Consider the following 23806-nt stretch of genomic DNA (forward strand, 5'->3'; position numbering starts at 1 on the left):
TTGATTATGTGTGATAATACCAGCGCAATAAATCTCTCCAAAAATCTAATACAACACTCCAGATTAAAGCACATTAAAATTAAAAATCATTGTATTCATGATCATATTGAAAAGAAAGAGATTGAAGTAAACTTCGTTAACATTGAAAATCAACTTGCTTGCATATTTATGAAACCTCTTGTTGAAGAAATGTTTAATTTTATAAAAAAAAAAATTAAATCTTGTTAAAAATTCATGTCCAAATCGATTGTTTTATCCTTATATAAATTCTCTTGATTTATTTATTAAATAAGAAACATTGCCCCTTCAAAGATTTTGATAGTTTAGAATGTTCACATCTCAGTATAATTCTTATTCTTCAAAATGTTTGAAATCGAAATTAATATGCGATGTACATAAAAAATCTAAAAGATTAACCTAATCTTGTATATTGTGAGACTTCTTAATAAAAGGTAATCATGATTACTTGTCATGAATAAGAGAAAAAGTAAGACTTTTATCCATTGGAAAAGTTGTGGCCACAACCAAAACCAAACCTCCACCATCTCTAACCTCTCAACAAGATGATGAAAATTTTGAAAAGAATTGCTAAACACGTTCTGTTGCCATTGGAAGGTTCTATGACTTTTTTTTACCGAAAGAAGAATTGTTGGAACGTAAGTATGTTATTGTGTAAATTTAAATATTTATTCAAATCTCACATTGGAAAGAAATATTTTTTGTAAATTAAAATGGAAAGAAACTTGTTTTAAAATTTAAGTCCCATATTGAAAAAAAATATTTTTTGTAAATTTAAGTGGAAAAGAAACATGTTTTTTAAAATTCAAGTCCCACATTGGAAATAAATTTTATTTTGAAGTCCACGTTGGAAAACTCTCATATTTTGAATAGTTTTCAACTCTGTCAATATTAAAGTCACACGTTGGTTAGAAAATGTATGTGAGTTTGCTTCCATTACACTAAAGTTGGATGCATTTCCCAACTTTCTCTTTTCTCCTTTTTATATTCTACTCGCCTAATTTCCGAGCCACTTCCCCCCTTTCTTTTTGTCCCATCGATACTTATGAGCGGTTTTGTACCGTTGTCCCCTTCGGTTTTTAGAGCGGTTGTTATGCCTTTGGTTTTTAGAGCGATTGTTATGTCGTAGTCCATTCGACTTTTAGAGTGGTTGTAATGCCGTAATCCATTCGATTTTTAGAGCGGTTACTATACCGTAGTCCCTTTGTTTTTAGAGCGGTTATTATGTCGTAGTTCTTTTTGAGCGGTTATTATGCCGTAGTTATGAATGGTCATAGTACCATATTGTGAGTGACTTTAATCGTCATATTGGGAGTGACTTTAAGTGCCATATTGAGGGTGTAATTATAGAACAGTTTTCTACGGTGCAGTGGAACTCCGATACAATGAATTTGGGTTGTTTTATCCTGGAGATTTAGTGATTGATAGTATGTCTTGCACAATTTGGGCAGTACCTCGAAACGTCTTAAAGAGAGCGAAATGTCTTAAAGAGAGCGACCTAGTTCGCGATTTAACCCAATAATATCTTCGGTGGCATAAATTGTGAATTTTAAATTGTTTTCTAAAACTCAAAAATAACAATTTTAAGACGTTTCTTTATGTCATGTCAACCAAAGAGATTATTGGATTTGGTTTTGTTGCCTCTGATTTCAATAAACTGTTTCAGTTTGAAGCAAACATAAAATGATAAGAAAGCTGAAGAATTAATCCATTGGAGAATAATGATAAGAATTATATTCTTAATGAAACTGTTGATGATCTGCATATCTATTACAGTTCCAACAATAATGCTAGAGATGTTTGAGATATTCTGAATAAGTAAGTTGTGAGCTGCTACCCAGAGTATCAGATGACCAATGACAGATCCGTGGAGGGACACTCCCGTAAAATTTAGAAGATAACTCATGAGATCATATATTAAGGTACGTCACTCATGATATATTTAAATTAAATATGTCTCTTTATGTTTGAATGTTGAAATCAATAAAATGTCTATTTTTGCATATATGTTGTGTGATTTTAATTTTTAACATGTTATACTCTGTGATGTGAACACATATGATTTCAAAGTTAAACAACTTATGTTTAATTCCAAAGTTATTTTCAAATGACTTTGAAAAATGTGATTTTTATAGTCAAAATAAAATAACAAAGAGTTCACATGAATTTGTAGTTAGAGAATATGAATTTTTCGATTTATTACACTTTGATATATGTGAACTTGATGAGACGTTAACAAGAAATGAAAAATAAAAGTGAAACGCTTGACATGTTAAGAATATTTGTAACTGAAATTGAAAATCAATTTAGTATAAAGATTAAGAGGTTCCAAGTATGATTATAGTTTATTTAATGAGTTTTATAAATTATCTGGAATTATACATGGAACAACTGCACCGTAATAACTTGAAGTGAATGATAAAGTTGAAAAAAAAAAGGAATATAAATCTTATTGAACTCGTTGTTGCTAGTATGCTTAACTATAATGCTTCATCTCATTGGTGTATAAAAAAAATATTGTTTATTTGCTATGTTTTGAATAGAGTTCTTAAATCTAAAAACAAAACATCTCCTTATGAGATAGTGAAGAAAAGACAATTGAATTTGTCTTATTTTCAAACATGGGGCGGTCTGGCTTATGTTAGAATCTTCGATCCCGAGCGAATTAAACTCACCAGTATAGCATATGAATGAGAATTCATTGGGTATGCGGTAAGGAACAAATCGTATATGTTTTATGAACAAAATGTAAAATTGATCATAAAGTCAAATGAAGTTGACTTCTATGAAAATAAACTCCCTTTCAAATGGAGAAATAGTGGGGGTTGTGAATCAAGTCAAGTTCCTATATCTATAAGCACCAAACAAGGCGAATCAGAAACTTGAAGAAGTAAGAGAGTCAGAGTTGCTAAAAATTATGGACCCAAATATGCGACCTATACTTTAGAAGAGGATCCTGCAAATCCTTAAGAAGCTTTGTCATCTTTGGATGTAGATTTATTGCAAGAAACAACCGGACCTGACATTTAGTATACTTGTCTCTTGTTGCAAATCAATAGGTTGTAAATGAATATTGAAAAAGAAACTAAAAGTCAATGGAATGATTGATAAATACAAGGCACACCTTGTAGCCAAAGGTTTTAGACAAAGATAAAATATAGATTTCTTCGACACTTTTCCACCGACCACTAGAATAACATCCATTAGAATACTCATATCCCTAACTACTATTCTTGACCTGGTGATACACCAAATGGATGTTAAAATAACATTTTTAAAAGGTGATTCGGAAGAAGAAATCTATTTGGAACAACCTGAAGGTTTTGAAATTCTAGGACAAGAATATAAGGTCTGTATGTTAGATAAATCCTTGTATGGTCTTAAACAAGCTTCTAAGAAATAACATGAAAAGTTTGATAACTTTATTATATCGAATGAGTTTAAAGTGAATGAAAGTGACAAATGTATTTACTACAAATTTGAAAATGGAATTTGCACTATCATATGTCTCTATGTAGAAGATTTACTCATATTTGATTCAAACATTCATGCTGTAAATATTGTGAAATCATTATTGTGTAACAACTTTGATATGAAAGATCTCAAAGAAGCGAATGTAATCCTTGAAATCAAGATTACTAGGTTAGAAAAATGAATTTCTTTGGATCAGTCTCACTATGTTGAAACAATCCTAAAAAAATATAAATACTTTGACTGTAAACCTACTTGCACACCATATGATCTAAGTGTTAAACTTTTTAATTACACTGGTGAATGTGTTAGAAAAACTGAGATCCCAAGAATTAGGTTCAATGGGTAATAACAAGTCGTGAAGTAACATGAGATGAACATGATATTATAAATATGAGAAACATGATTCCTGAAGCGATGGTAGGATGATGTAATAGAAACTCTTAATGAGATCTATACTCTATGTGGATGGAGTACCTAGCTACAGAAGTACTCTTGATAGACTCACCTATTGAATGTGGAAATGGGGCCGCTTCCTATGGAATTTCATGGCAGAATTCCTAGAGCGTTCACTATTCTAGGATACACGTGCAGGGCTATTAATGCACGGACTTTTGAGAATACACCTTATGAAAAGGTTATGTGTGGGTTTGATGTCAGAGATAGAGTTCAAGACTACGAGTCACTCTTGTTGAATTTGAATCTTACTTATTATGCAAATGTTCAAGTCAAGAAATACCTTTGTTTATGCATGATCTTAAAAAAGCGTTTGACGCTATTTAAGAAACATTTTTTTAAATTCAAGTGGGGGATTGTTGGAACATAAGTATGTTATTGTGTGAATTTAAAAATTTGTTCAAGTCCCACATTGGAAAGAAATATTTTTTGTAAATTTAAATGGAAAGAAACTTGTTTTAAAATTCAAGTCCCACGTTGGAAAGAAATATTTTTTGTAAATTCAAGTGGAAAGAAACTTGTTTTTTAAAATTCAAGTCCCACATTGAAAATAATTTTTTTTTGAAGTCCCACATTTGAAAACTCTCATATTTTGAGTAGTTTTCAACTCTGTAAATATTAAAGTCTCATATTGGTTAGAAAATGTATATGAGTTTGCTTTCATCACTATATAATGAGTTTCAAACTATTGTGAAAAGTACACCAAAGTTGGATGCATTTCCCAACTTTCTCTTTTCTCCCTTTTATATCCTGCTCACCTAATTTTCGAGCCACTTCTCCCCTTTCTTTCTGTCCCGACGATATTTATGAGCGGTTTTGTACTGTTGTCTCTTCGGTTTTTAGAGCGGTTGTTATGTTGTAGTCCCTTCGATTTTTAGCGATTTTGTACCGTTGTCTCTTCGATTTTTAGAGCGGTTGTTATGTTGTAGTCCCTTTGATTTTTAGAGCGATTGCTATGTCGTAGTCCCTTTATTTTTAGAACAGTTATTATGTCGTAATTCTTTTTGAGCGGTTATTATGCCATAGTTATGAATGGTCATAGTACCATATTGTGAGTGATTTTAATCGTCATATTGAGAGTGACTTTAACTACCATATTGAGGGTGTAATTCTAGAAACGATTTTCTACGATGCAGTGGAACTCCAATACAGTGAATCTGAGCTGTTTTATCCTGGGGACTTCGTGGTTGATAGTCTGTTTTGCACAATTTGGACAATGACGAGAAACGTCTTAAAGAGAGCGACTCCGCGACTCAACCCAGTAATATTTTCGACCGCTTAATTTGTGAATTTTAAATAGTTTTTTAAAACTCAAAAATAACAAGGATGAATGGAACCTTTGTGAATACACTAACATCTAGGAATGGACAAAATTTGTCTCTCTTATTGAGCTACACTACCCTCTCCTCATCAGAAAGAAAGTTCTATGTTGCCTTCACAGTCAAGGAACATCATGGTCATAATGTTCTTCTCTCCACTATTAATGGAACACAAAATTGAACTCACTACATAGTTCTTCTCAAAAGCTTTATCTCTTCCAAATGAAGGTGATAAATACTTCAAATCTTGGTTTTCTGATCTTGGCCTCTCAAAATAAGATATCATCCTTGAAATGATAAAGTCTGACACCTCACTAGTAGCCTTACAATGTCAACCTTTTTTAGCAGTCTAATCCCTCTAACTAACACTATTATTTATGGAAGTTAAAAATTAGAAAGTTTTTGTCTTCTACGAGAATCAAGCCCGATACCTAGAAAAATATAGAATCATGAAGGGTTGCCTACAATATGTTATTTTGGCTTGTTGTGTCGTCGATTATGATTAAAAAAGATATTAGTACTCTACAAGGTTACACTATCCATTAAAAAACAGTTACTTATAATTAGTTGTGCAAAATTTATGTTAACTTAAATATACTTATTTTTTTATTATTTAAATGCCAATATAACTTTTTTATTTATGAAAATGATTTTGAAATAAAATTGTACTTAATAGAGAGAAAAAAAAATGTATTATTGTTTTTTACAAGAATGAATTCTTGCCATACGTATCTTCTGGTACGATGGAGAATCAAAACTATATAATTCTTGAATATAAAATGTTTGGGTATTGATTACTTTTAAAGAAAATTGTTTTGTTACAATAAAATAATTTGATAAAAAGATATTGTTGATTTAATGAAAGAAAAAACTATTAAGTACAAAAATAAAATCACCAACTTGTCACAACTCAACTCATCTGTCACAAATTACGATTAACAAGATAACTCATCTCATTATTTCAGCATTAAGTTGATCAAATTGTCCTAGCTTAAGTGTCTCAAGGAAAAATTAACAAAATATCACATCTCAATTATTCTAACTAAACTCAAAATTAATGAAAGAATTAAAATGAAGTTAGTCTAATGAGAGTTTAGTTCCTTTAAAGTGAACAACTAAATTTAGAAAATAAAATGAATAATCACAATCAATCAATGACAAATTAAATGTAGATACTATAGATACATTATAATCAATTATGAATTTTGATAAAATATAACCTTTAATTTTCTCATTTTATATATTCCTCATTTCAAAAAAGTAATGGGCCTAGTCTAATGTTGTTGCTTTCTATTTTTTTTCTTTCTAAAAATACATAATTAACAGTAATTAACAAAATATAAGTGATGCTGGTGTTAACAGTAATTAACACGAGTTTTGATATTTCCCTTTCTACATTTTTCCTTTTTTTTAGCAAAATCTATTCTTATGTTTGATTTTTTTTTCTTCAATTTATAAATTACAATGATGAATGTTTGTGTTCATGAAATATAATATTCTGATTTTTGTTGTTGGATAATCAAAATCAACCTTTTTAATTATTTGTATGTTTGGTGAAGATTATGGCTTTATTCTGGTTTTTTGATACTGTGCTACTTGCTTTCTGCACACAACATTTTTTTTTTTTTAATTTTTTGTTAGTTATAATATTTTTTATAAACTTAAATTAGACATTTTATTAAAGTATTAAGGAGAATGTAGCCTCAATTAATTTGTTAGATTAATGGACATCCCATTTTGACGTTTTAGTTTTTTTCGGAGAAATATAAATGATCGCAAAAATTATAAAATTAAACACATTATAACTTACTTTTTTAATTAGTTTTAGAGTGTGTTCGTTAAACATTTTGGTAAAATAATCACTTTCTTTTTTATAAAATCACTTATGAAAGTTTACATCTATTTGTTACATTTTTTAAATAAAATGAAAATTTGAAAATATTCTAAACCACCAATTTTTTGAAAAATTGTTTTCAATAGTTTAAAAAAATCATTTTAATAACTATTTTTTAAAAGAAAGTAATTTTCACTACAATAAGTAAATACAAAATGGTTTCTCATCTTTTTTTTAAATCTCTAAAATATAATATCTTTTAAAGTATGTAGCAAACAGACCCATAGTATATTTCTCATTGTCAATGAAATGATGCTCATATTTATGAAATTGTCTTAATAAAACATAAGATTTTATAAACATGTTGATTCAAACAAATTATATTTCATGCATTGGTTAAGACCCTATTATAATATTGAGAAAAAGTATTGAGTTAAGTTTATGATCTTTTGATTTGATTACAGATACAAGAATTAGTACAAGCATCTTAACCTAGCCATCATGTTCTCAGATATAAGCATTATTACCATGCTTAATATCCTACACAAGCCATAAGCTAACTCATAAAATTGAATGGCATTTCATTAAGATTTTGGCATATAGGTATTGAAACTTGAAACATACATGCAATGATTCTCATGTATGAATATTGAGGTATAGTTTTTTTTTTCTTGTGATCCTTTTAGGTTGCATCAAACTATGAGTTTGTAAAGGTTTTTTTGACCACACCTTCCACTAGAAGAGAAAATGAAGGTTTTCATTTGAAGTTTCACTTTTCCATTCACTATCTTGTATTACCTTTATCATCCTCATTATCATTCTCATTCTCATTATCACTATCATCATTCTCATCCTCATTATCATCACCATCCTCATCCTCATCCTCTTTATCATCATCGTTTTCGTCCTCGTCCTCGTCCTCCTCCTCATCATTTACTACATTAGATTTATTGTCTTCATTACCATTTTCGCCTTGAGAAGCAAAATTCTCTTTTGTATTTTGTTCTTCACCATCTTCTTTCTTCCTTGCTAAGAATTCAAGAGCTGTAACTACATCGCTTATTAAAGGCCGAGTATCAGCTTCCTCTTGGAGACACATTGCTGCAACAGCTAGAGCTTGGTATAGACCCTTTATAGGGTAGTTATCTTCTAACAATGGATCTGCCATTTGTTTGAATTTATTTCTGTCTCTAAGTAGAGGTTGTGCCTGAAAAAGAAGAAACATCAATCACATAACGAATCATGTTAAATTAGCTTAAATTTTAATAGATATAATCTATATGAAAGTAACATTCAACTTAACGAATAATTTTTAAGTACAAGTATCTAGTAAAATATAATAAAATGGTGTAAAAGTTTTCAAGTACTACACAAGTGTAATTTGATCTCTGTGTGTTAGTTGTGATTTTTGATACATAAGAAAGGTTTAAAGACATACCCAAGTGACTAAATTTTGCTCTTCTGATGGTCTTGAATTGTCAATGACTCTTCTTCCTGTGATGATCTCCAAAAACACGACTCCAAAACTATACACATCTGATTTTGTACTTAATTGTCCTGTCAATGCATACTCGGGAGCACAATAGCCGTAAGTTCCCATCACTCTGGTTGATACATGTGTTTTATCGCCTGTAGGACCAAGCTTTGCAAGACCAAAGTCAGAAAGTTTTGGATTGTAGTTTTCGTCTAATAGTATATTTGATGCTTTGAAATCGCGGTATATCACTGGTGGGTTCGCTTCCTCGTGTAAATATTCAAGTCCTTTTGCCGCTCCTTCTGCTATTTTCATTCTAGTTTGCCAATCCAAAGGCTTTCTTTCCTCAGTTAATTCTGATAATCATTTTATTGTTAGACAACATTTTTTATTCTCATTAGTAATGATACTGTCATGCTTCAAAATGTTGAGTTAGAATTTTATGGTGACTTCATACCACTATGCCATGATGCATCAAAATGCTAAGGACATGTTTGGTTTCATAAACATATTGTATTTTCATATTTTTGTGTATTTTTAATTACAAATGTCATCATATATAGTTTCTGTACAAAGATACAAAAATAAAGTGAAAATAAGGAGACAATTTTATAACTAAAAAGTGAAAGTAAAAAGTGCTATATATTGTAATTAGTAATTAAATTAACACCATGATGATCCAATGTGCTCATATCATCTTATAAGCTATGAAGCTGAGACATATATTGGATACGACACTGACACGTCGACATTAGTAATAATTTGAGAAAATGAATTAATTGACTATAATGAAGATGTTGGTATTGTATCAGTGTCAGACACCGATACACGCCTTTGATCAAAAGTGTCGGTGCTACATATCTTCTATGTAGAAGGAAATTCTAGATTTTTGCTGTCATGCATTGAAAGAAAACAACATAATTGTTAAAAATTACATTTACTTACCAAGCAAGTGATCTTCTAAGGAACCATTAGCCATGTATTCATATACCAAAACCCTCTGATCACCTTCAGCACAATATCCTACTAAGTTTACAAGGTTAGGGTGATGCAAAAGACTCAAAATCAAAACCTCTACAAGAAATTCTCTGTTCCCTTGAAATCCATTCCTGTCAAGTTGTTTCACAGCAACAACCTGAAATGTAACAAAATCACTTACTTAAGAAGTTACTCACAAGTCACAGCCTTAATGAATATGCTTTTTCCTCAACATAAGTATTGAAAATTTGAAAAGAGAAGTTGAAGTGATATACTTGATTTGTGGTTGCAATCCTTCCTCTGTAAACTCTTCCAAAACCTCCTTCTCCAATCATATTGGAAGGGTGAAAATTCTGAGTTGTGACGCATAGTTCGCGATACGAGAAAATCTTAGAGGTAACATTTCCTTTTCCAAGCTTTGCTATCTCATCTGCTATGAACCTTCTCTTGCCACTATCTACAATCATAAAATTTGTTCAAGTTTTCAGCTAAGGTATTTTATGTCTCAGAAAAAAAAAAACTTTTGAAGGTTATTTGAAATAGACTCTAAAAGTATGAACTTTAGCATTTTGCATCATTCTCTTTTCATTATAGTTGTTATTATATTTTTATGAAGTTTATAAAACCTATGAACCAAATCAACAAAAAGTTGTTGATCAAGCCTATTGTGATTGTGCTACCATTACATATATTTTTATGGATTGAAAAACACCGAAATTAAGGCCTTTGGCACCCCAATCGTTCTATAGAGCATTTCCACAAGTTTTGGTCCTTTAGACCGTCTATAAGATTAATATTCAATCAGATGCTTAGGTCGCAACTTAAAGATCTTCACCGTTCTCTAAGAGTGTGTTTTGTGAGGATCAAACATTGATCCTTCCCCTTAAACCTAACGCTGATGAGCAATTGAGACAACAATATTTAGAGAATTAGGTTAAAACTAGCACAAATTTGTAATTGTAACCCAAACAACATTAAGCTCAATGCATGCATAATATATACATTAAATTGTTATACAACAAAAAATTATTAAAAAAACCACAAATTCAGAACCCTACATCCCAAAATAAGATCAAGAATCCTAAAAAATAAATATTATGCAATAATGAGGAAGGTTACCATAACATAACATAAAAATTGGGAGAATTAGTTACCAGTTTTAAAAGAGATATTGGCAAATGAGGTTAGAGTTTTTGCATCATGATATTGCTTAATGCTTTTCTTCAATGACCTCTTGTTGATTCTCTTTTGTGACGTACAACAATGAAAACAACTCATTTTCAACCTTAAACAAAATTTCAATCTAATCAAACCCAACAATTATAAAACCTTAATATTTCCAAACCCATAATCTATTAGCATGAACAACCTTGTATAAATTCAATAAACCCCTTTAAAAATTTGTTTTAGATGTTCTTGCAAAAAATACCACGTTGATATTCAAGATTCAAGAGAATCTTTTCAATTCAACGTGGTATTTTTTGTTTTTGTTTTTCTTCAATGGCATGTTTGAGTTTGGAAAAAGGACATCAAGACTTGGTCAAAATTGCTAAACCAAAAATAAACAAAATGAGTCATTCATGTTAAACTATGGTTCTCATTACCTATAATCTATCTGTCACAACAATGTAGGATTTTATAACATGTTATGTGTTATCTCTCACATGATTTTTCACCTAATATAGAGGATGTCTCCTTTATGAACCGAACTAAAAATAAATAATGCTATCTTATATGGTTGAACGTATATAACATAAGACTTAATTTATATATACATCTAAAAGAGTTTTGACACCAATTGCCAATCACAGTCATATTAAAAAAATATTTGATTTATATGATATAAGCAGTGGCGGATCTTCTCGGGCGGACAGGGACCACGATATCTTTTGTATTTTTAAATTTTTTTCGCATATTCCCCCTCTAACTATGTATATCTCTTCTCTCACGTGTCTGCTCAATTTGCTAGATTTGTTCTCCTTTTCTTAGAATTAATATAATATACTCTAACATCTAGTTAACAACTCAATTACTACCTGTTAACAAACTTTTACATGTTAACCATTGATATAGTGTGATACTATTTTTTAAATATGAATTGTTTTAATTAATATGTGTATTTTTTAGAAGTGATACAATGTTTAAATATAAGAAAATTGAAAAAAAATTCAAGAAAAAAGTTTTCGACAAAGATGAAAATAGTAAAATGAATATATTTTATTTGATTGAATTGTGTGAAGTTCTAAAAACTTGTGTGACTTGTGAAAATTGTAAAACTTGTGAGAATTGTAATTCTAACATTTTCAACTTGTCTACTACCGTCCATGCAAATTATTCTTTATTTACATATTTTTCATTTCTATCTAGCAAACTACTAGTAAATATAGTCTTGTAAAAAGAAAAAAGACAATGCCTAATAATACTTTTTTTTGTTGAGAAAATAGTTATTTTGATTTCTAAATGCTTGAGTCATTGTCACAATATTTCTTTGATGTATTAAAATAAAATATAAATATACATATATATGTTTTTTTTGTTAATTATTTTAGTTTTTGAATATATTTTTATTTAACTAGTTTAATTGTATATAAAATGAATTTTTCGTTAATCAATATAGTCTTAAAAATTAACTAACAAAATACATACTTTGGATCAATTTATAAATTTGATTGATCAGGGACATTGGTGGCAATGTCTGAGATATTCAAAGACCATTATTATGGTTTACTTCATTTTTCTCTCTCTAATTATTACCTAAACTATAGATTAAACTAGAATATTATCCATGCTCAGCATGCCTTTAATTTTAAGGTGATATATATAATTTATTATTATTTGAGTTTGAAATTTTTTGCATCTTAAATGTATTTTAAAAATTTTAAATTTTGTGTATTCGAAATTATTTTAAAATTTTTCAAAACATAAATTTTGTATTTCAGATTTGTTTTTTTATTCTTTTCAAAATATATGTATATACTTCAAAAAAAAAATTGAAACACTTCGTTGAGTACATAAAATTTAATTTTTTCTATAAATATGAGAGTATTTAGTAAAATTTTCCGTATCTATTTGCTCGAATCTCTAAGGCATTAAATCGATTTTATTTTGGAAGGTGAGATTCTCTCACCGAAGCTTGCTAAAATGGTGAAAACTTAAAATTCAAACCCATCCTCAACAAAAAACTAGAATGATGTAGTAAAAGCTAGCATCAAACATCAACAATTATTTATTAGTTTTGTTAATTTATTAATTTCAGAACAACTTAAACAGTAGTACTTCATATTCTAAATAATCGACGTTTCCCTTACGTTAGCTCTATTTGCCTATTTGAGATACTTTTTTGGTTACAGTGATTTGCCTTGGAGACAGGGAGGGATAATTAGTTTTTCTTATTTCAATTAACTATAAAAAAAGTAATTACTATTTTATAAAATAACAATTAAATCCAACATATTACTACTTAGTACTGTATTATCCTAATGCATTAATATCACATCATAATTAGGCAAGGCAATTAAATTGACCGAAGTAAAAAAAATTTCTTCCATCTCGCACTCGATTAATCGAGCGAAAATTTACACTCATTTTTATTTTATAGTGGTTATAAAATTTAAATTCTCATTTTTGTTCGCAATGAAATTAAAATTTTTCTGTCTACACATTTATTTATATATATAAAATTATAAATTTAAAAATAATATTTATTATAATTAATATAATAAAATAATTATTATTAGATAATAATATAATATAAAAAATATGTGAGCACTTGATATCTCATATTCATGACCCATGAGACATGACAATCAGTCTACTTGCGTAATAGTCTCTATGCATTATTGTTGTCTAACTTAAAAGTAAAACTTGACTAAAGACAGTTTAAGAATAATGTCATTATGCTAAATGGAATATCACGATTATGTCACACTTAATGTTCCATTAAACAAACTAATTATTATAAGGACTTTATTATGCTTTAAATGAATTCACATAATAAATTAAAATGACTCATATTACTATTATTATATAAATAATAGTAAGTGTACTTATGATACAAATAATAAAGAAGAAAAAATTGATGGTCTATTGAGCTAACTCTAACAATCTCCACCTTGATTGAAAATGATGCATCTTCGACATCTATTGTCTATACCGATAATCATAGATTAAAAGAACTAGTATACTCCACCATAAAAAGTATACTCCACTTGAAGTTAAATCACTCCAATAATTTGTTCTACATGTTAAAAACTCAATTGAAAATTTATGGTGCAACCTCCATTCTTGCTTTGTCTAGAAGTTCTTCAGCATTCGACATAATCTCACAACACACTTTGAATCAATGCCAATCAATGAACTTGTGTCAATCAACATCTTGTATAATCATGATTGTATCACAACATTGACTTGAATTTCTCACAAGGCAAATATGATTCTTCCATCAAATTTCTACATCTCATACTTCACAGTGTAACTTGACATATTGTAGTCGGGCACTAGTTAGGTCCCTAGGAAAGAGAACTTTGTATAAATAACATTTCTACAATATAACATTTCTTTTATGATGTAGAAGATCAGACAAAGTTGCAACCACAACACATACTAAGAACTTTATTTTCCTTGATCAAACCAAAAGTACTAATATCAGATGTTCGAGAGTTCAAGGGCTCGCGAGAGCATCAAGGGTCAAATGATTTAGGATCATAAGAGACTTTAACACATCTTCACCCAAAACTTTAAAGCATTAGGTATATGATTGTCCTCTCTTATATAGCCAATATTTACATTGTTTTTGTCGTTGTGATACTTAACCACTTCCACTTGAATCAACAATATTCCTCTAAAGTGTGAGTCTCCACCATCATATATTTGCACTGTTGATATATGTTATTACCAAAGGGCTACTGCCATACGTAGCGAGCCCCGGATGAATCGTTGGGAAATACGGTTTTCCCGTTCATCTCACAATATATTATACTCATGAATTCAAACGCTCTCTCACCCCTTACCTTATTTCGACGCTTTCACCTATGAATATGATTTGATGCCCAAACAGTCTTTGCTCTTTGACTCTTTGTCCTTCAACTGATCTAACTCGACAGTTTATGGGTAAACGTCAAAAATAAATTATGAGGGGATATTCTAAAAACTAAATTTGAAAATCGGCCAAAAAAAATTACCATAAATCAGAAAACCAATCAGTGTATAATATAGCCACTTTTCACACGGTCGTTATGGCGTTAGTTTCACTCAAATCGGACTTACTGAAAAATTATGTTTAATTGACAAGTTAAATGAATGAAATAACATACTCAAATTTGAGCGAAAATAGAGAAAGTTTTCTGGAACATCACCGGTGTCAAATGATAGGGTTATTGTTGTGTTTGCTCTTTGGTTTTACGGCTGCCCTTCCAACTCCCTTCCCTTCTTTGATTTGTTTTATTTTATTAACAATTAAGGTTCATAGACTAATAATTATTAACAATTAAGGTTCTTTACTTATATTTTACTATTATTATTTTTATTTTGTTAAAATAAACTAATAATTATTTAATCTCTTTTTTAATATTCCTCCAAACACCATTTAGTTTTCCAAACATTACTAATATTTTATAAATTAGAGTAATTAAAATAATCAGTATATAAAAACATATTACTATCATATTAATTACCAACTCACATATACACTTAAAATCATATAAAATCTTGTTCTTTAAAATATTACACTAAAATACTTTTATTTTTATAAAAATATATAAAATAATAAAGTAAATTATTTATTATTTATATTGCTCATTAAATATAATATCTATCAAACCAGCACATCATAGAAAATATCCCTATAACGAAAATTACTCACAAAATTTATCAATATATATTCTAAAATAATTTTAAAATCAAATAAATTATTTAAAATTCTTTTTAATTAATAAAATAGTTTATTATCAAATTTAGGGTGTTACATAATTGATAATTGATAATATAATGCTATTACCGCACTTTTTACTACACACTCATCAAATTAAATTTATAGTTCTATAAGACACATAATTGAGTAGAACTCATGTATTGGAGACTTTTTTTGCTTGCACTTAAAGATTATATTTTACAAAATAAAAAAAATAATTATGTAATTTAAAATAAAAGTATATTCGTGTTTACCGATATACTTTTCTCACATAAAATAATAAGTGAAGCACAAAAATGAAAAATGAAATTTTTTGATAGACTTTCAAATATTTTCCTCTCAACACAATAATGTATTATTATATAATGATGATTAATAAAATGTTAAAACTAACCTCCAATTGTTCTTGGAGTGCCTCACCTCCAAAGCCGTTCTTCACATAATTTGGTGGAGGAAAGGGTAGACACCTTGACATGTTTTAGAGAAAATTGAAGCTAACAGACGAGAGACACTTTTTTCCCCTTTCAAAGTAAGCACTATTCTATTAGCTAATAACTAGTCATCATTTTCACTTTATGGTAAATAATGAATATGATCTATTTGTTCAACATTTCAAAAAGATGAATTAGACAAAATATTTGAAAACAAAAGTAGAGCAACTTTTTTTTTGATCAACAAGAGTGATAGCAACAAACTCTTTAGTAAACTCTTCAAAAGACACTTTTTTTCATTTGATAAAATTTAAAAGAGTCTCTATAAATATCAATTAATAAAAGAATACTTGTGAAAAATATATATTAATAAGATTGTTAATAATACTTTCATTCCATAAAAAATAGGAAAATCCCCTTTTAAACTACTTTACTATTCTGTCCCTTCAAAACAAGTATTTCTAAAAATTGTTTCCTATTTTGTCTAAGCAAGAATGGGAAAAATATATTTATAACATTTATATCAATATTTACTAATTTGACAACAAAAAATAAAATATTTGTGACACATCAAGCTACAATCAAGCTATATTTATTTGTGATAGATCAAGCTACAATTAAGCTACACTTATTTGTGACACATTCTCAGTTTATAGATACTTCAATAATATTGTTTTTTTATCGTCAATTATTGTTCAAAATTATATATAATTATTATTGCATAGGAGGTGAGTTTTTCCTATGATGTTGAATGTGTCTCTCATAATATTTTTTTTATACAATTTAAAAAACATAAATTATAATTAAAACAATAAAAAATGAATAATATTAAATATTTGGAAATGAATAATTTATAATTATTTCACTATTCACTTAAAATTTTATATGTCTTAAACATCCACAAGTTTTTTTTTATCTATAATTTTTTGCAACCCACTCTTGAAGTTTTTTGACCGTGTCAAATAATTATTTGAAAATTTTATTTTACATTTTAATTATTTAGATAAACAACAATTAAAGTAGTTGAAACTATTCTTCATCCAAAATATCAGAACTATAAGATTTGGTTACATCATGTATTGAATTTTTATTTGACTTGACAATTTTGTGTAACTAACATTTTTTTATGTAAAAAACATTATTATTATTATTTAAAGTTTTTGAATTTTAAGAAATTTTAATTTTGATTTGTAGCATTTTTTTTATATATATCATCTATATTTGAACACATGAATAATTGTTTCAATATTTTGAATATTATTATGAATATTATTTTTAACAAACTACCGTTCATGAATGAATGTTATAATAAACCGCAAGATACGCAATATCATTTAGTGCATGCTTAGATATACGGTGAGATTCGAGAATGAACATATAAAATTGAAAATGTCAAAAAGCAAATGGATTTATAAATATAATGTTTCAAAACTAATATAAATTATATAAAATTAAAAACATATTATAGTTAAATATACAACTTTAACAATAAATAACTACAAAACTATTTAATAAATATATTATTAAAAAGAACACTTCAGTAAAATTTATAAAAAAAAAAACTTTGATTAACCAATTTCACATTTAAAAAAATATTAAAAATAAGAATTGCATCTCTAAAATTGTAAAATGTTACGAAAAGTCTCATATTTTAATATATTTCGTATAAATTGTGTTAAAAATATATTTAACTTTAAATACATAAACAATTGAGTATATTTTACTCTAAAATAAAAATAACATTATTTTAAAATTTTATATTATTTTTATTATTATTATTATTATTATTATTATTATTATTATTATTATCATTATTATTATTATTATTGGTTTATATTCACTTATATATTAAATTATACCACGTTGAATTCTACTAGTGCATATTAGCATCTACTTTTTGCTTATTTGGGTCAATCATTGCAAGAAAAAATTGTATTTTGTAAAACTTGTATTACTCCTATGTGTTGTCTCTTGTGCCATCGATAATAAGTGTGAAAACAGGATTCTGATCACAATAAAATTAAAAACAAAATTATATTTATTATAATTAATATTAAATAAAACGAATAAGTTTACATGTACAAAAAATTAAAATATTTTCTAAGAAAAGTTATACTATAGATCCTTTTTTTTTTAATATAATTACATTATAGATCATTAGTCTTATTTATTTATAACAATTTATTATTTTATCTTTTTTTCTATTTAAGTATTTTATATTTTAAAATACTCACAAATTAACCAAATTTTTTTATCTTTTTTTAAAAAACTGTTGTGGTGGCAAACCACATAAATTTATTATTTATAATTGTATTTTTAAAATAAATTTTTATTAAAATAAAAAAATAATAACCTACAAACATATTCATCATCTTCTCCAAAATCTTCATCATCATATTTTTCTTTAAACTAAATAAAATGTTCACTCAAATACATAACCAAATAGCATGAATCTTTGACTTATATACTCACATCGATCTTCTTCTAAACAAGAAAATAAAAATCTACAAATTTTCAATACACCCTATATTTTTTCTTCAGATTTCTATTGGTTTTTTCCCATTTGTTTATTTACAAAAATTACAAATAAAGTAAAAATAATATTGCCAAACTAAACTAAACAAAACACACACGTGTTAACTTAACTCTAGAGACTAAAAATGTGTGTAAGATTATTCTATAGAGATTATTAATTAAATTTTTAAATTTTATTTACATAAATTGAATTTAACAAATCGATATTTTGTAGGAGTTAAACTTTAGAAAAATAATGTACATCAATAACATAGATAAAAAGACGTTATTTAAGTAAAAATGGATTCAATTTTATTAAGTGTTGTTAATAGTTAAAAAAAAAATAAAAAAATCAACACTTGTCACAAAACAATTTAGTCTATTTTAAAATAAAATAAAACGAAACATTACAAAATATGAATAAACGGACTATCCCAAATTAAAAATCGGTTTATTGGACCTCATCAACAGGCCTGGGTAATTAAGGTTTAAACTTCGAAAAATGGATTATGTACCTCCTTAATTGGACGTACGTATACCCCCTCCCAAATTATTAAAAATTCAAAATTTAATCAGTAAATGATAGAAAAATAAATAAAAATTACTCTAAAATTTGACCCCTCAACCAAAAATCTGATAAGTAAAATTTTTAGCCTAAAAATTCGGCAAATTAAATTTTTTCCTAAAACTCTGATACACAATTAATAACTACATGAAATTTCATTTTTAAAATTTCCAATTATACAATTTGTTTACTGGAAATTTCGCTTCCGCCGAATTTTATAATACTGAAAATTCCAGTTTTTCGGTATGTATTATTTTATTTTATTTTTGAATTTTTTTTAAATAGGGATGAAAGAAACACAACAATTATGTATAGATTTGATTTAAGCATTCACAACTTAATCATATAGGATTTGTTCAGATTGAATCTAAAACTATAACTACTAACTTGTAATTTTTTACAATTTTTTATATTTCCAAATTAGTCAATATGGATATGTAAAGTTAATTTAAATACTTCTTACACCTCCGAACTTATAAAGAGAAATATAAATTCAAAAAAAATAAAATTGATATTTACATCTCTCGATTGATCAATCCAAATAAATTCCATTTGAATTAGTTTATCTAAAGAGAGTTAACATAAAAAATAAAATAAAAAATGAATTTTGTGGACTTTTGGAAATCTATAATGGTAAGAGGAGGAATACCTTGCATATTTTTGGATAAAAAAAATTAATTTTTATGCTAAGTTAAATAAGTCTTTTAAAGCCCTTGTTAAAAAAACACCGTAATAGGCTTTTAAAAAGTAAAATAACGATGTCTTTTACAGCGCTTTTGTCAATAAGCGCTATAAAATCCTTTAAAAAAATAAGGAGGTCACAAAGCTTTGTTTTATACCAAGTTAAGATGTCTTTTAAAGGGCATGTTGAAAAAACGCTCTAATGTGCTTTTATAAAATAAGTTAAGGAGGTCTTTTACAGCACTCTTTGAGGTTTTTATAAAATAAGTTAAGGAGGTCTTTTACAGCGCTCTTTCAAAGAGCGTTGTAATAGGCTTTTAAAAAATAAGTTAAGGAAGTCTTTTACAGTGCTCTTTCAAAGAGCGCTGTAATAGACTTTTAAAAAATAAGTTAATGAGCTCTTTTACATTGCTCTTTCAAAGAGCGCTGTAATAGACTTTTAAAAAATAAGTTAATAAGGTCTTTTACAACGCTCTTTCAATGACCCTACAAACAATATTGCCTTGTTACTAACCCTCATTACGTAAACTTCATACGCTTGTTTCCTCTTTATTTTCCTTGTCATTGCGAACCATCTTTGTTTCTGCGAACCCTACTCTCCTATGAATAGTTCGTATTTATGCGATGTTCTTCTTTGTTCGTATTTTTGTGTCGTAACCTTACTGTTCTTCTATTTTTCAGGTATTGTATTTATTAGTTTTTTGTTTCACTAAAATGCATGTTGAACTTATACTACTATCAATGCACAAATATTTATTGACTTATATGTTTTATTTTATAGTGCCCACGTCAAACTAACAACATCGATTGTGGGTACTATATATTGCGATTCATAAAGGAGATTGTTGATATGAATCAAACTATAACCCCAGAAACGGTACGGTATTTTTATTATTTGATTTTCATATATAAACTATGTATATATTTGATTCTAACTTATTTATGTTCAATTTTTATATCGCACAGTACTTTGACAATTTCAATCCAACATACTCTGAAAGAGATCTAATTGAAATAAAGAAAGAATTGTGCCAGTATGTGATTGAAATGATTTTTTTTTTTTTTGATTTGGTGGGAAATGACATGCTGCAAGGGATAGTTATATGAATATATGGTAGTTCTATTATGTGTAGTTCTGATAGTCATATGTATATGAATAGGGCACATTTGAAAAGTTGTGAATATGTAGTTATATGAATATGTATATAGTTCTGTGTTGTTGTCAATATGTGAATATGTATATAAATATGTTGTGAGCTGATTGTGTAAATATGTAAAATTATAAAGTTATATAGTTCTGTTGTTGTGTACTGATTGTGAAATGATTGTGTGAACTGATTTTTGATGAAAATGATTCTGAAAAAAAATAAAAGACGACATTGTAATAGGAGCATAATAATGCATCTATTGAATGCACCTTTTACGACGCTTTTTCAAATAAGCGTTGTAATAAGTACATAATAATGCATCTATTGAATACACATTTTACAACGCTATTTTTAAAAAGCGCTATAAAACGAGTATAACAAGCGCACAATATATCTATCTATTTTATAGCGTTTTTTTATTTTAAAAAGCGTTGTTGTATCTTTTTACAGCGCTGGATGCTACGACGCTTATTTTTTTGAAAAAGCGTTGTAAATGACTTAAGAAAATCGCTGTAAAATAGGTTTTTTTGTGTAGTTAACAAGTACATTGTACTTACATTATTATAAAGAAAGCTCTGCATAATTCTGATTTGAAATAGTACAAACTGACATTTGACAGCCCACTTACTCACTCATTCACGTTTTCCATCAGACTCAAAAGCAAGAACGTTATTCGTTTCTCAATAACGTACTGGATAACAATATAAGCACGTGTTTAATTGTTTTAGAACATATTCGTCACTTGGGAAGTGTGCCCAATGACTATATTCAGTTTAAGGTGAATATTCAAAGCCTTTTATCTTCTACTAATTGAAGATCAAGTAAGAACAAGTCAAAAACTCTTCAAGCAAACTCCAACCATTTTCCTAATATTTGTGGCACATCATTTACTGAGTTTGTCTATATTTATCTCAAATAAGTGTTGAGAAGTTTCAAGATCCCAAACACTTTTATCATACGCATCATTTATAACTCAAGTCTATCTTTTATGTTAGATTGAGTGTGTTTGTAAAAATTATTTCTATATTGAAAGATGAAGATTGTAATTAATCAAGATTTGATCTAGAGAAAAGGTGTGAAGGAGATACTTGTTGTAAGACCCATAGTTTTTAAATCCTAAATTATACAATTTTGGGGTATTTTGTGTTGAATTTCTTAGGCTTTTAGCTCAATTTTTGGTATTTAGTGAGTTAAATTCCAAAAATATATTTTTGGAAATTGGATTAAAATTATTTGTCGGAGAATAATTTATTTACGTTACGATGAATTTAATATCGGACAATTTTGTTAAAAATATATTTGGTTGCTAAAAAATTTATCTGTCAATTGAGTTGCGACGAGAGTATATATTTTATCAAAATAGTTTGAGATGTGAATGAAGTGAGGTGCGTAAGGGTTGTTAGATACTCGTTTGGGTTTGGGTTTGGTTTTAAGTATAATATATATATATATATATGTACACGTTGGAAAGGAAAGGAAACGAAAAAAAAAAACAGAGGAAGCCAAGATTCCTTCCACCTACCTCGCAAACCCATCGTCCTTCTTTCTCTGTTTCTTTTTTTTTTTTTTTTTTTTTTTTGGAGGGGGGGGGTCGACAAATGTATAATTGAACTCAGCAATGTATTATTTTGCTGTATAATTATCCACTTGGTTCGTATGGCCAATTGTTTTGTAGTCTATGGTGAGAACTTGTGCAAATTGATTCATCAATATTGTGATTTTCTTTTTTTGGATCTTATATTGTGATCTTTGTTAGTATCTCATTTTTGTGCACAATTAGTTGTCATTAAATGCTATCAGTATCCGATATTCGTCAACGAATTTTGAACGGCTAGGGTAGCTGACATTCATATCCATAATATGAGTTACTGATTTTGATTTGTGTTTTTTTCAAATTGGGGATGGTATTTTCTCGTGTAAGCATCTTGGATTAAATCTAGCAGTAGGTACCCTGATTCTTGATGTGGTGAAAGTTAGAGACCATGTCATAGCTTGAGTCATTCGGTTTAAATATTTTGGGTTTGTATGCCTTTGTTTTGGTGTTTAGAGAGGAGAGGGGAATCCCTGACCTTTTTCCGCGGAGTATTTTTTGGAGGGGAGGGGAAGCAGAGGCTTATGACTCATATTTTCCTTGTTTTGGTAGTATTATAAAGAGGGAAAGGATTTGGAGAATTTTTCAAAGTCCTCCTCTAATTCATTTTTTAAGTTCTCCCAAATTGAGGGATTTTAGTCCTATGAAGAAAAATGCACCCCTATGCAATGTGCAGGCTAGAGGCAAATGTGAACCATAAGATTCAAGTGGGTGGATGAGGTGGATAGTGTTTCATGTGTAATTTTTTATAGAAAAACCTCGCCAGGTTATGTAAATTTTCTACCACATAGTTATAAATACTTGTTGTGATGTTGTATTGAAGTGAAAGTTAGACTGCAAAGTTAATATGGAAGAAAAAATTGTTGTTGCAAAAATGATTATATTACGATGAATTATTGAAAGCATGTGACATGATAAGATAGGATTAGGAACAAATGCATTAGAGAGAAAGTTAGGATAACATTTATTGTGGAAAATATGGTAGAATTTTACCTTAAGTGATTTGGACATGAGTGAAGAATATATGTGGAAGCTTCAACATGGAGAGCAGATCAAATGGAGAATTTGGCAATAATTGGAGGTACAATTAGACCAAAAAGCTATGGCAGTGTAGGCTTTGCCTCATTCTCCACCCTCACATTGAACCAATGAACATTGGACGATAGGCTGCACATTTTTGGTAAATCGTGTTGACCCGTGATAGGTGGCACCTCAGTAAATAGTACTTCGGCCTGTGATAGGCGGTACATTTACGATTTACGTTTTTAGTAAATCGTGCTAACCCGTTATAGGTAGCGCCTCGGTAATTTAGTACTTCGGCCTGTGATAGGCGGTACAATTATGATTTACGGCCCTTCGAGGAGGGTTTTGGTTTGGAATTCCGAGTCCATGCATTTTGGCATATACCCATTGCATTA

At 28.4% G+C, this 23806-nt stretch overlaps 1 protein-coding gene across 1 annotated transcript; it reads right to left on the reverse strand.

Annotated features, from left to right (window-relative positions):
- Nucleotides 1–7494: 7494 nt before the first annotated feature.
- LOC101510927 (probable serine/threonine-protein kinase PBL23) lies at nucleotides 7495–11171 on the reverse strand. The gene is made up of 5 exons (XM_004500084.4): nucleotides 10705–11171; nucleotides 9826–10007; nucleotides 9518–9707; nucleotides 8537–8928; nucleotides 7495–8305 (listed from the first exon to the last, which is right to left on the reverse strand). The coding sequence occupies exons 1-5, from the start codon at nucleotides 10826–10828 to the stop codon at nucleotides 7883–7885; spliced, it is 1311 nt and encodes a 436-aa protein (XP_004500141.1). The 5' UTR covers nucleotides 10829–11171; the 3' UTR covers nucleotides 7495–7882.
- Nucleotides 11172–23806: the final 12635 nt, after the last annotated feature.

Source organism: Cicer arietinum, chromosome 5 (assembly GCF_000331145.2).
Source record: "Cicer arietinum cultivar CDC Frontier isolate Library 1 chromosome 5, Cicar.CDCFrontier_v2.0, whole genome shotgun sequence".
Taxonomy (NCBI): Eukaryota; Viridiplantae; Streptophyta; class Magnoliopsida; order Fabales; family Fabaceae; genus Cicer; species Cicer arietinum.